At 37.0% G+C, this 14,711-nt stretch overlaps 1 protein-coding gene across 6 annotated transcripts in view; it reads left to right on the top strand.

Annotated features, from left to right (window-relative positions):
- Window positions 1–14,711, top strand: part of SPK1 (guanyl-nucleotide exchange factor) — a 52,788-nt gene that overhangs the window by 20,865 nt on the left and 17,212 nt on the right. For 5 of the 6 annotated variants that reach the window (XR_016052019.1, XR_016052029.1, XR_016052007.1 and 2 more), the window contains 10 exons: window positions 1,420–1,489; window positions 1,649–1,810; window positions 2,035–2,142; window positions 2,450–2,487; window positions 2,987–3,131; window positions 6,045–6,171; window positions 7,118–7,311; window positions 7,960–8,090; window positions 8,238–8,313; window positions 8,503–8,613. Coding sequence is in view for 3 of the 6 variants with exons in the window: in XM_011630946.3 (XP_011629248.2) it covers window positions 1,420–1,489; window positions 1,649–1,810; window positions 2,035–2,142; window positions 2,450–2,487; window positions 2,987–3,131; window positions 6,045–6,171; window positions 7,118–7,311; window positions 7,960–8,090; window positions 8,238–8,313; window positions 8,503–8,613 (1,162 nt within the window). In the remaining 3 variants the exon portion in view is untranslated. Of the gene's footprint in view, window positions 1–1,419; window positions 1,490–1,648; window positions 1,811–2,034; window positions 2,143–2,449; window positions 2,488–2,986; window positions 3,132–6,044; window positions 6,172–7,117; window positions 7,312–7,565; window positions 7,725–7,959; window positions 8,091–8,237; window positions 8,314–8,502; window positions 8,614–14,711 lie in introns of those variants that run through there. The other variant, XM_088861908.1, reaches the window with a different exon arrangement.

Raw genomic sequence — 14,711 nt, 5'->3', positions numbered from 1 at the left:
TGCCTTGGTTTTATTCATGAAAATGGTTCATTGTTACTGTGAAAAGGGCCAAATGGTAAATGGAATCAATCCTGAGAGTGCTTTTTGGAGAATTCTAGCTTTGGCATTCAAGCAAATAGGCCTTGAATCATTCAAGTATAGCTACTTTTCTGATTGTTGGGCATCCTGATTAACATATTTTGATAGTTAATTATCAGTCATTGCTGAAGCAAAGTATGCATCTTGTAGAGGGAGTACAAACAAACTGGGATGTGTGCATAGATGGGGCAGAAGAGAGAAAACAAACGCCATAAATTTGCAAAATTGGTAGAAGCCAGAATCATTTAGCTATCATGAAACACCTGATTATGTCATCATTTTTTGTTCTTTCCTATGCCATTAGGCTGCTTCACTCTTGGCTTCTCAGGGAATGTTCCTGAAAGATATATTTCGCGAGTTAGCCGTAAACTTAAGTCTCATCGAACCCTCTTCCAGAATTATTGCAACTGTGTATCCTCCAGATAGCTCGCTTCTACTGAGCACTGCCAAGTTCTCTGTCTCTGTATAATCACAGAACCAACTAATCCCAGGATGGGAAATATGTCATTAACAACTAAGTTATTAACAATCTGATATTTACCCATATATTTTGATTTTATTTCAAAATTCCTATCAAAATACACATGATTTTTTAATTGTGGAATAGTAGAAAAAGTGTAAAGTGTTAAATAATTGAAAAATGAGGTGTATTTTGATAAATTTCCATTTAGAGGGGCTGCACTCATAAGAACTGAATAAACAATCCTAAGTAAACAAAGATGGGAAATACAGGTCATTGTAGTTTCTATATGGCTGTTGATGGAGATGCCACTAACCTGAGGTCCTTAACTGTTATATGGATTATTGTCTGATAAGGGTTTCTTGGGAGATATCATTGAAGGTCTTAATTTATCGTGCAACATCATTTAAAGGCTCATAAGATCCCTTTATAACTGCAGAATTTTCCTCATGTTAAAAGGTTTTGAAACTTCCTAATTTATCTATTCAAGGTTGGGAACCTAAACAATCAAGGAGATTTTGGTAATTGGCCTACCTAACTCACAGGTTCTGGGCGCCCGTTGACCGCCTAGGACGCCTAGCGCTTTTTGAAACACTGTTTAGAGGTCCCATTCTTCTCTTTTGTTTCCAGAAGATATGAGTGTTTGTAACATATTGATCAGAGATCAATTTTATCATTTACTTCTTGATTCTTGTTTGTTTCACATTGTATTTGTATAAAATTGGTGTTGTGGTCAAGGCAAGTTCTGTTTTCTGAGTATTTTCAGGATGTAATTTGAAAGAAGAACTAAAAATTAACTATCAGTTATGTTTTGGATTCTTACGGTATTTGAAAGTGTTATATTTTCTGGGGCATGACCTATTTTTTGTGTATTATTTTAGGCTGCGCTCTGAGATCACTCTACCAATCATAAAAGAGCTGGTCCCTCACTATCTCCAAGATAGTGTCAAGGTATAGATTTGAGTTGATACTGGATCATGATTGACATCTATGCATACTTTCCGCATGGATCATTCAGTACAAGTTGCATTAAGTCATTAATCATGCTCATGTTGTCATTTTCGGTTAAATACTACTTGCGCTATTTTTGACTTTGTGGTTATCATGTAGGAGAGGCTTGATTATTTGGAAGATGCCAAACATGTCTTTAGATTACGATTGAGGCTGTGCTCTTCTTTATATCCAGTGAATGAGCGTATTAGAGATTTTTTCCTGGAGTATGATAGGCATATTCTCCGGACAAGCCCGCCATGGGGTTCTGAACTTCTTGAGGTATTGCTGTGGGCGTATTTTGTTTACATGTACACACTTATTCTGGATGCTTGCTGTTTTTTTTTTTGATTGGTATGTTTTCTCTGCGGTGTATTCTTATATGATTTTGTCTCGGCGTATTCCTCAAATAGAAGTTGTGGTGGGCTTGTTGCTTAAATTAGTGAATGGTTTGCTTCCATATGGATCAATATTGTTAAACCATTTTCACATTGCTATTTATGCAGGCCATAAACAGCCTAAAGAATGTTGATTCCACTGCACTGTTGCAGTTTTTGCAGCCAATTCTGAATATGCTTCTCCACCTCATTGGTGATGGTGGCGAAACTCTTCAGGTTTTCCAATAATGGAGTCCTACTTTTTTGTTTTTTTTTTTCTTTTTTCTGGATCTGTTTTTTTGTCTTTTATGTTGCCCTTGCCCTATAGTCCTATTTGTTATATAACCCTCTCTTTTTTTAAATATTCGTTGTTCTATCAGTACCTGATTTTGTTGTTCTTTTTACATTTCGTAGATTATCTTTTGATGTTTATTAGAGATAATTCTACCTTTTATTGTTTTTATTCCATCTAGCCAACCCCAATTAGTCGGGAAAAGGCTCTGATGATGATGATTGTTCTAATTCCATTTATAATACTTTTCAGGTTGCTGCTTTTCGAGCTATGGTCAATATTTTAACCAGGTGTGCTTTTGATTTGTCCCTACTTTCTATACTCCTATTTGCTTTTCCTTAAATGAAATTACATTTTTTTTTTTTTTTGAGAAAGTTAAACTAAAATGAAATTACATTTAAGACAAGGTTTATTCAAATCACAGTTCTTATCAGTCAATATGAATGCAGTAGTGGGACAGCTGATGCATATATACCTTGTCATTTTTATATTGAGAAAGTTTATATGAATATGTTTCTTCATGCTTTTGTTTGCATCAAATTTGTCGAGGCCTGCATGGAATTGGTCAAATTTCAATTAAAACACATGCTGGAGCTCCGTTGAAGCACATTAGAACTGGCACTCGAGACATCATCTTTTATTTTATTTTATTTTTTCCCATATCAACACACGCTCTAGGTCTCCCTATCTACATGCTTCATCATTCTCTTTGATACCCCGAGTGTTAATAGTTTCCGAAACTTTCCTTATATATTAGAGATAATCTAACTCAGGGTCTCTGCTGTTCAGGGTGCAGCAGGAATCATCTGATGGGGCTGAAAGAAATCGTTTCCTTGTTAATTATGTTGACTATGCTTTTGATGATTTTGGTGGTCGACAACCCCCAGTTTATCCAGGTCTGTCAACAGTGTGGGGAAGCTTGGCTCGGAGTAAGGTTAGGTTCGCGAAATAAAGTTCTTCCTACTTTTGTGCATGTTAATCTCCTTTAGTTTTCTTGGTTTGCTTGTTGACTTTAAATGTATGCTGGCCCTCTGTTACTATCATGATGTCCTCTGTATGACGCTCATAAATCAGTTGTATACGCATTCAGATGGAACACATGGTTTTTTTTGTTTAATTATTATTCTACACATTCATCATTTAGTTTCGTTATTGTTATTTGATAACTTGAGTTTCTTTATTTTTATTTCAATAATGTGAGGTTGTTATTCATTAATTTTATTGAAGAGTTGTTAACTTAACCCTGGATGTTCTGGCACATAAGATGTAATATTTATTTTGACATGAATTAGCATACTTAATGTGAACCATGAGATATCAAGTTCTTTTTATTTTGTAGAAAATATGTTTATTAGAAATTTGCTAGAGATTTTAGCTTTTTGTTTTTCTTCAGTTGGATAAGCTGGATGAAGACAAATCCCAGATAGGGGCATGTGACAAGGCTTAGCTCTTTGATCCTTGGCGTTGTCTTACTTCGCATGTAACTGAACAATACATCTTGAGTTAATTTCTCTTCTATGGAAAGTTACCCAAAGAGTCTCTATTCATCATCATCCAAGCCTTATCCCAACTATTTGGGGTCGGCTATATGAATCTTGTTCCGCCATTCTACTCTATCAAAGACCATATTCTCAGTCAGACCATAAGTCACAAACCCAAAGAGTCACCACTACCAAAACAAAAAGTCTCTTCTATGAAAAAGTACCCAAGTGTATTATTATCTGGTAACAATGATACTTTGCCAATGGGCTATGGAACTAGAACAAACGATGGTATGCAATGGGGTTCTTGATGGTTACTAAGGAAAAAGGTTTGCATTTCAGTTTGCATTGCTGTCCCTCTATTTGTGTTGAAAACCAAAAAAAGAAAAGCTAACTCTTATCGAATAAAGGTTTGGGTTTCTTGAGTCACGGCATTGTCTCGTTTGGACTTCAGTTGGTTTCATGAGTCATAATTCATAAAACATACCATTGTGTCATGCAAACTATCACTTTTAACTGAAATCGAATGGACTTGAGAGGTTTTGATGGAGGGAAAATTTGTTCTTATTCTTTATTTTTATTTAACTTTAAAGGATGTATATTATCATTTGCTTTTAGGGCTTATTTCTAGGGTTTTTAGTTTTTTAGGAATTCTAGGGTTTTTATAGTTTTTTGTTTATTTTATGGAACTATTCACAAGTACTATTCATGAGTACTATTCATAGGGTAAATTTGTCATTACAAAATTTAAATTTAAAGTAGGATATAAAGGTCATTTTAATCATTGTATGAACATGTAATGTCTTTAAGCATTGAATTATAATATATAAGAAATGTGTGGGCCTTGAGAGGGGAATTCCACATATTTTTAGAAATTGAAAGAGTGAAAAGCTTAGGCTTTTGGAACTCTAGCTTGGGGTATGGAGAAAAAACCTAGGTTTCTTTGACTTTTGCTTGTGTTTTGGCTTGTTTCTTGCTAATTTTATTGTTCCCTCAATTTTCCCTACATTAGGTTTCAAACATTGAACATTTATGGCTGTTTTATTGGGGATTGTTTTTTGAGATGTCTCTTCATTCTAGGTGATCAGGGCATTTGAGTTTCCGCGATTGGATTATTGCTTCTTATCAATGAACGAAAATTCGGTTGCCTAGGCGGCATTTAAAAAAAACGCCTAGTCGTTTACTAGGCGACCTGTTCTAGGCGGTGTAAAAGGCGGACGCCTAGGCGCTGCCTCGACCCTTGGTGGAAAGAAACTTGGGAAAGGACACAAATTGTAATTTTACACCCTTAAAAGAGGGAAAAGGGTTTGGGGGACCATTCTTGCCTTGAAAAACATTTTTAGTGAAGTACTTTAGAGTGAGAAACAATTTGGAAAAAACTAGATTTGAAGATTTGTTTAGCGATTGAAATTTTTATCGACCTCCTCGAATGGTGACGATATTCAAAGATATTCTTCCCCAATTTTTTTGAGGCTTATAGTGCTTGTAAAAGAGGAGATTTAGGAACCCAAACATTTCGGTTTGGCCCGATTCGCCGATATCGAATCCACTTCAAGAAGGTTGGTATATTTCTATAGTTTTTATTAGGTTATGTATTTTTTTTTCCCACAATATCTAATGATGTTATTCTTTACTTTTTTTTTTTTTGGTGATACTTTGTGATATATATTTAATATGTTATTGTTTATTTGGATTATTATTTTCCCATTTTGATATGTAGTTTGGGTCTTTGGGAAAACAATTCAATAAAAAGTCGATTGCCCCCAAACCAAATGAATATTGTTTTTTTCCCACTTTTTTTTTATTTTAAATTTTATACATGAATTTACTTGTATGATATATATTATATACACCTTAACAATATATTATATACATCTTCACAATATATTATATACAAATCTTACTTGTTAAATAAAAAAAAGCAATTATATATACAATAAAATGGGGGGAGACGTGGGGGATCCAATTTTTTTAAAAAAGACAATACTGGCCGCCTTTGACCTAGGCGTTTGCCTTAGTGTCTACGCCTTTTTGAACATTGCTTCTTATTTTATCTTTTGTCCTTATAAAAGCAACGTTTTAATTGGAGGCCAAGTTTAGTGTCACGTGATTGTTGCAATGCCTATTCGCACTTGTATGATAGGTAGTACTCTGCTTACAATTGGTTTTGTCTTTGACAAAAGCTTTTGTTGGTTCTGATTACATTTTATTATGTGTGCTTCATTTGATAATTGTTATTTTTCACCTTTTGAAGTGGTTGCAATATTAGAGCCTTTTTTTTTTTTTTTTTTGTTTTTCTTCTTCTTCTTATCCCATACACTTGTATGTTACTTATTTCGTTTATTTCTGCCAACCAACTTTTGTAGGCTAAAGGTTATCGTGTTGGACCAGTATATGATGATGTGTTGGCAATGGCTTGGTTCTTCCTTGAGCTTGTTGTAAAATCTATGGCACTGGAGCAAGCTCGCATATTCTATCATAGTATTCCCTCAGGTATATTACTAGTATGTCCAAATTAATATTATGGATCTTATTTTACTCATAGATGCTATTAATAACTACTGGGAGACAGTAACTAACTTTGCTGTGCGTAAGTACGCTTCGGCAGTGTAACACAGCTCTCCGGCACTGCGTAAGTGCGCTTCGGCAGTGGAGCATTCTGAGTCACAGGGCTTCGGCATTGTTTAAGTGCACTCCGGCGATGTGATACGCGCTCCGGCAATGTAACACAGTGCTCCGACACTGTGTATGTGCGCTCCGGCAATGGAGCACAGGGCTCCGGCACTGTTTAAGTGCGCTCCGGCAGTGTGTTACGGGAAAGGCATTTTCGTCTAGAAAAATGAAGTTTTTCCCTTGAGGGGGTATTTGCGTAAAAAGTTTATTTTTTTGAAAAAGTTGAGAGCAAAAGTTAGCTGGGGGGTAAGTTGCATAAAAAAGTATATTTTGGGGTATTTTTTATAATTTTTCCTAAATTGTTTCTATTTTTCTGTTATCCATTTGTGCCACCCTTACTACCTCTTTTCCCTCCAATAATATCTTTTGTGATCTCTCATTATTTGGGTCATCATTTTTTGAACCGTAGAGAACCCAACTTTTGGGCCATCTCCCTCACAACTCTTGAGAAAATGTTTAAATACTTCTTTACATAGTACATTGTTGTCATTTAAAAAAAAAAAAAGTTAACTAGATTATTTGATGCATTTTCCTGATTTCTTTTATGCAGAGAGACCATAATATTACAAGCATGTGTTGCTTAACATATTTTTTATTCATCAATGTCATCCACAATATGAATCTATTCACTATTAATCCAAAAGGAACCAATTTGTATTTCATCTGGCATCTATTCACTATTAATCGAAAAGGAACCGATTTGTATTTCATCTGGCATGTTCTACTTCGTTGTGTGTAAAGTCTGTATTTATAATGAATCTTATAGGTGAAGAAATTCCACCATTACAATTGAAGGAAGGTGTATTCAGATGTATATTGCAATTGTATGATTGCCTTCTTACGGAGGTTCACGAACGCTGCAAGAAGGGATTGAGCTTGGCAAAACGTTTGAATAGCAGTCTGGCCTTCTTTTGTTATGATCTGTTGTCCATCATCGAGCCTCGCCAAGTTTTTGAGCTGGTATGCAGCATGCATGTTTTCCATAACATCATTGAGGATATTTCAGTTATCGGAATAAAAAAGAACTGATGCAATTTCATATATGTCATGCTGTCTATGTGATCTCTGTTGTCAGTCCTCATAGAACAGAAGATGCACAATTGTACTGCCTGTAAATTTTTTGTATAGGAATTTCTCAGAGCTTAGCTGACCCCAAATAGTTGGGAAAAGGCTTTGATGATGATGATGATGAGTTTCTCAGAGCTGAAGTGCAGGTGGCTCAAAAGTATCACAAGTCTAGTGACTATATGCCTCTTGCGAGTAATTGACATGGCCTGGGACCTATGTTGACGTGGAAGCCAATCTTTTCAGCAGATGCTGCTCATGAAATTCAAGACGTGTTTGGTTTACCTTTACACTAAATCTGCACAAGTGTAATGGGCAGCATCGATCCCAACTGTTTCGCTTCTTCATAATTATTGCCGATGCTTTGATTTGTTTACGTTTACTTGTTATTTATTTATGCATTCTGTCTATTGAGAATTAATTGATCCTTGAGCCACAAATTACAGTCTGGAAAATGTCAATAATGTAAAGGCAACTTGGGCACCATTTTGATATTCTTTCACCCACATTTATGGTAAATAACACTTGATACACTTGTTGCAGGTGTCACTATATATGGACAAGTTCACAGGTGTTTGCCAATCTGTTCTCCATGACTGCAAGCTCACATTTCTGCAGATAATATGTGATCATGATCTTTTTGTTGAAATGCCTGGTAGAGATCCTTCAGATAGGTGAGAAATTCGTTGGCCAGCTTCATTTCTTTTGAGCTTTATTAATACGAGGTTCACTCAGTTTATCACTTCCTAGCTTATAAGGAGTGTTTGTATTTTACATCTTTTTTAAGTAGATAAGCTTGCCTAACATCTTGTACTCTGCAGGAATTACCTTTCATCTGTTCTGATCCAGGAGCTTTTCCTCACCTGGGATCATGATGACTTATCTCAGCGTTCGAAAGTGAGCCTCTATTTCCTTGCTTTTCTAGTTTTAATATTTTGTGGTCTGTTGTATTGAATGATTGTGCTTATTCTGTCCCTTTCGTGAATTGTACTGAATGAGGATGTCGTGCCTTGTCTGAAGACAATTGCCCTCTTGTATTAGGTTTGAGCTAGGTTTTTTGCTGAACAATCTGTTTGCTCCTAATAGGCAGCTCGCATCTTGGTGGTCCTCCTGTGCAAGCATGAATTTGATGCTCGATACCAAAAGCAGGAAGACAAATTGTATATTGCCCAACTATATTTTCCACTTATTGGTCAGGTAAGACAGCAGAAACATTTTTATTTGTTGAAATTTCTTAAGATCCTAATTTGTTTCATTGGGTATGACAAATCTTCCCTGAGAAGTATTGTCTTTGCTTTGATATTCGAAGATGCTCATAGCCTTCACTAAATATTTTTTGCCATGCTCGAATGTCATGCTGTTATGCCTCAATTTCTAGGCTGGTATGGAAGGTTAAATGATGCATCTAAACCATAGTTGTTGGAAACACTTGGGAACCTGAATCGCTTTAGGAACCGAAATCGCGGCTGGCTAGAAGATTCCTATCTTAGGAATTGCTGTTCGTACAATAGGAATCACTGGGAACGAGATTCCTAGTTTTGGAAAATCGTGTTTCAGCCGAAATAGATTCAAGTTTCATCCACATATGGAATCGAGATTCCGTCCTCCTTGAAATCGAGATTCCCATCCCCATGGAATCGACACTCCAAGAGTCAATGTTCATTAATATGTGGAATCAAGTTTCTGACATTAGTAGAATTGAGTTTATGACATTTGTGGAACATAGATATGTTGTTTCGAATTGTGATTCTTAACATATTTGGAATCAAGTTTCTGAAGTATATGGATTAGAGATGCATGTCAGTTTGAGATCAAGATTTACAATAATACTTTTAATTGTATGTGTTGTATTTACCAGTTATATTTTAAATTTAAAGTAAAGGCCATCCAGGGTGGCACAAGTAAAATATTGAAACCCTGCTACCACTAGAAGTATTCGAAAGAAGATTTCTACTCTAATTGATGTGGAATCAAGATTTAATCCTCGCTAGAATCCAGATACGATATATTTAGGAACATCTACCCACAATTAATGGGTTCAAGTTTCTAAAGATGTGTTGGATCGAGATTCTGAAATTAAAAAATCGAATTTCCTTGGTTCCAATAAATGGTCTCTAAAGATGTGTTGAATTGAGATTTTGAAATTAAGGAATAGAGTTTCCTTGGTTTCGAAAAAAGGCTTTTAATGATGTTTCGAATCGAGATTCTGAAATTAAGGAATCGAGTTTCCTTGGTTCCAAAAAACTGTTTTTGTAGAGATTCCTTAATGGAAACGCAGAATTGGGTTTCAGGGTTGGAAACGTGAGGTCAGTGGAGAGATTCCGGTAACTATGGGCTAAACTGTGGGGGTACAACAACTTAGTGAGAGAAACACACACAAAGAGAGAATGTAGAGAGAGAAAATGTGTGGGAGCCAAGCTTTATCAAAAGCTAAAAGCAAACTGCTGCATTTTTTAAAAAAGGGTTATATAATCTGAGTTCAAAATGGCACAACCTAACCCTTTAATGCATGTTGTTTCACATTTTTAATACATATAAAAATTAACCCATTCCCATTGCACAATCCACCAAGTTCCTAAGCATACTCCAAGTCCGAAACGCCTCATGTTGACTCTCTCTTTACCCCCTTCAAGACTTTGGAAACCCACTATTACACCATTCTAGGCTCATGGAAACTAGTAGTCCATACTGGATTTGTGGGTTCCATGTTGGGCCTTACATCTTCTTCCTTGGGTTCGAGAGAACTCGCCCTTGAGTTTGTATTCGAAACACCATAATACTCGGTGAGAACGAGCATATTTGTAGGGCAAGTCCATAATATTAGTAGCCTTAAACGTATTTGAGAATACTTGCCCATGAATTTTGAAATGGGCTAAGGCGAGTCTTGCAGTACAACCACAACCTTTTTCAATTCTAACTCGGTGAGTTGCTGTCGGGATCTTCCTCTTAAGATGAAATAATAGCTCATCCTGCCTTCTAGCATTGAGAGCATTATCATACACTTTCTAGTGTACATTCTTTTCAACAAAGTCATCAATAAGAACCACCAATGAAAATGGCATCAGCTCCTTTGAGCATATCTCCCATAGATCACCAAATTCAAGAGATACATAGAGAACTAGGTAAGTAGGGAACAACTAAGTTCAATAGCATTTGGTTGGAGAATGAAATCCTTTTAGTTGATATACAATAGATTGCCACCACCATCATTGAGAGGAAGGAGTTTTTTACAGTCTCTCCAACTAACTGTCTCTTCACCTACATCTTTCCCTCCAGCATAAGTATTATTTTTCCCACCAATTCCTTTGGGGACAATGAAAACAGTTTTCTCCAGTATTTTGGATTCCATTCCTTCTCGTCCACCCCATTCTTTATCAAGAACGGGATTCACGGAAGCCTCCCCAATAGTCGGATCTTCTTTTTGATCCTCTTCAATGATTGGAACATTGTTAAGGACATTGTCAGCCACTTCTTTCTAAACATCCAAACTTCATCCAAGTACTTGTCAAAGATTGGCGGTAAGTTCTATTCCACAACAGGCTGATTTTGAGAACCATTTGATAAGAACAAAGTTTCTCCATGGTTGTTCTCGAGTAGAGTTCCATAATAACCCCCCAAATCGTCATGATGATGACATAGTGCACCAAACGCTTGACTGTGATCATACCATAAATATGACCCGTCTATCACTATCTGGGTCACTGACTCATCGCTTGAGTATTCACGGCTGAGCTCATGTTCACTGCGAGCCTCTTGCCGCTCGAGTTGCAAGGTTAACTGCCAACTTGTCTAAGTGCCTCCAACTCCTTATTTCTTGCATTGTTCACTATGTAGTTACCACAACCACCTCTCCCCCTTCTTGCCGCCATGGATAAGGATGTGTAAATACAGACAATGCCCTGCTCAAGCCTGAACTCAAGCTCTGATACCAAATGATGCGGCTAAGCTGTGGGGGTACAACAACTTAGTGAGAGAAACACACACAAAGAGAGAATGTAGAGAGAGAAAATGGGTAGGAGCCAAGCTCTACCAAAAGCTACAAGCAAACTGCTGTATTTTTTAAAAGATAGTTACATAATCTTGAGTTCAAAATGGCACTGCATGTTGTTTCATATTTCCAATACATATTAAAAGCTAACCCGTTCCCATTGCACTATCCACCAAGTTCTTAAGCATACTCCAACTCCCAAATCTTGGAAACTTCTCATGTTGACTCTCTCTTTACCCTTTTCAAGATGTTGACTATTACACCATTATAGGCTCATGGAAACTAGCAGTCCATACTGGATTTGTGGGTCCCATATCATTAAACCTGCTTGTGCATCAATACGACCTTAATATAGATTACCTTGCCGCCTAAAATGCATAAATTGCATGCACAACATTTGGATAGGGAAAGAAGAGAAAGGCCCAGAAAGAGTGCTATCTCCACACTAAGAATAATATTTTATTTGCTCAAGGATGAACAGCTCATGTATCTAAGATAATACTACTTTAACACTTCTTGGTACATCAGAGAACTGGACGAAAATGTCGTTTGCAAGATAGGGCAATGATGGGAACAAGCTGGTGTTAGTTGTATGGCATGAGGTTATTTCAACATGTTTTTTACAGCCCATACTGATGTTGTTTATGCAGTAATATATCCGATTTCCAAAGGCATGTTCATTTGTAACTCATAATATCCTGTATTATTCAAATGCAGAGCTGTGAACATTGTAAGAAGCTTGTAAAACACGTTGTAACAAGCTTGTGAAACACGTTTTGAGGTGCAGTATTGTCCCAAACATGCATATATGCATGTATGTGCCCATGAAACGAACACACACACACATGAACATGTATGCATGTATGTATTATTTGTATACTTAAATATATACATATATGTGCACTCCAAATGCACATGTATGTGTGTTTATATATTATTATAATTTATATGTATCATTTATGCTCAGTCTTTCTTTGTTGATATGTATTGGATGGATATTAAGCTCCAAGTGACCCAAAAACTACTCTTATAACAAGGGACAAACTAGGAGGCTGCCTAGGGACAGACAGCCAAAGATGGTCTCCTAGGTGGGAGGAAGGCCACCTAGGCGGAAGGTGGGCCATCTTTTACATCTATGCATTGTAAAATACCCTTTCCATATAATAAGAGAGCATTCTTGAGCATATTTGTCGCCCATGTTCATTTCATGTTGTAGCAAATAGGAAAAAGGCATGGGTGCATTCCGGAGAGGGGGGCAATTGGACAAGAAGATACATAGCAAACATGATATGGGTTTCCTGAAAGTTCGTGAGTGAAATAGCTGTTTGCATCTTACATCCTTACTTATCAGATAGATCCCTAAGAAATGGTGGGGAACGTGATGTTTTGTTATCATCTTCGGTATTGTCTCCCTCCTTGACATATTCTTCTTCTTCCCTGGTCTCCTGCGAATGTGCCTTCTCCTCATCCTCTGCTGTCACTTTCTTTAATCTCTTCCCTCTAGGTTTAGATCTTATGGATCTCATGGGGCTTAATTTGCTTCCAGTTGCCTTACAAGCTTGGCTCCAAGTCAAGTCCTCTCTATAGAATAATGGATCATCTTCAGCATCAACCAACCACTCGCATGTATCATCCATATATCTGACAGTAATAGCTATCTCAAAGGATCTAAAGTTGCACTTGCAACCGGACGAGCTGCTTGTCAAGCTCAATATGTGCTTTGCCATCCTTTTTAAATGACAAGCACTTTTCTTGTGATTGGTCCACCATGAACCTGCACCACAGTACCACATAACAATGAATAGAGTATAAAAATATATTATTATATTTTGAAGTCATATTAAATTTTATAGGGTAGACTTAGAACTAAATACTCCAACCATAAATCTACAATGAAGAAGCAAATTTTTAAATTTACCAGGAGAGAGTTTTTTCCTCGGCCTCATGGCTAATTCCGTACCAAGTGTCCCCATTGATAATTTATACTTGTCCAACTCCCTTGGACTTGGTCTTGTTCTTCTGTACTAGGAAAGAGTGGCGTTTAAGAACTTTCTTGATTTCAGATATAAAACATCCTATAGTATCCATTAAAAAATAAAAAAAACCAATATTGATGATCTATACTTGTCCAAGTCCCTTGGACTTGGACTTGGACTTGGTCTTGTTCTTCTATACTAGGAAAGAGTGGCATTTAAGAACTTTCTTGATTTCGGATATAAAACATTGTATAAAGTCAATCCCATTAAAAATACTAAAAAAAAATAAATCCTATAGTATCAATCTTGAGGATTATTGTAAAAATACCCTGCTAGGTGAAGGGGCCTCTCTAATTGTGATTTCCATTTGTCGTCAACATATCTTCAAAGTATGAGAATGATGCTTTTCATTATATATATGAAATTCTTCCTAGTTACCTCGTTGGCAACTTCCATTGCCTGGTAAATATGACCCGTAGCCCACTCCTCATCGTCCACAATGCACAAAATCTTAACTATAGGTTTGAAGGCCTGGTGGGCTTGGACAACCCCATTCCCAAACTTTGATTGCAAAACTATGTCAGTGATTGTCTTCCCACTTGTTGTCTTAGGCCCACTTGCTTTAAACTCGCTCTTGAGATAGAAACATAGCCTTGAGCTTCTGGGCTAAAACCGACTGCAAAGACAAATAATAGGTGCCAAATCTAGTCACCCTGAGCATCAGCCAAGTCGCTCGTATTTGTGGAGGTGCTCATCATGGCCAACACATAGGTTGTATATGCTTATCATTATGGCTCTTGCTTTCTTAAGACATGATACAACTGCTTTCATCATGCTATCGCCTCAAGCATGAGCTCTATATAGTGAGCCACACATGGTGTCCAAAAGATATGTGTTTCCTCATCTCCAACATTCTAGAAGCTGCCATATTGGTTGCAGCCATGGCTATAACCACCTGAACTACATGACTCTCTCCCACCTCCTCAATGCATTATTCCACCAAATCAAGACTAAACACCTGCATCATGAATCTTGTTCAATGCATCAATAGACCACTGGAACATTGTCCCTGTTCCAATTCACCATCAAGTTCATAATACTCATTTGTGTCTTATCGGTCCATGTGTTGGCCATTGTGCTGACCCATATCTACTCTATGCATCCCTATGTTGTCTTGAAGTAAGCATGGTTAAGTCGCACCTCTTTGTTAAGTAGGTGCTCTTGATGGCTCGAAGGAGCGTTCCCGTTAACCTTTGAATGGCGCACGTGGCATCTTCACTCACACTTAGTAAAAAATGTCGATACAACAATATCAGGATTCTCTCTTGGCT

Source organism: Amborella trichopoda, chromosome 1 (assembly GCF_054954075.1).
Source record: "Amborella trichopoda isolate Santa Cruz 75 chromosome 1, AtrichopodaSantaCruz75HAP2 v2.0, whole genome shotgun sequence".
Lineage (NCBI taxonomy): Eukaryota > Viridiplantae > Streptophyta > Magnoliopsida > Amborellales > Amborellaceae > Amborella > Amborella trichopoda.
This window is presented reverse-complemented; position numbering and strand designations above follow the sequence as displayed.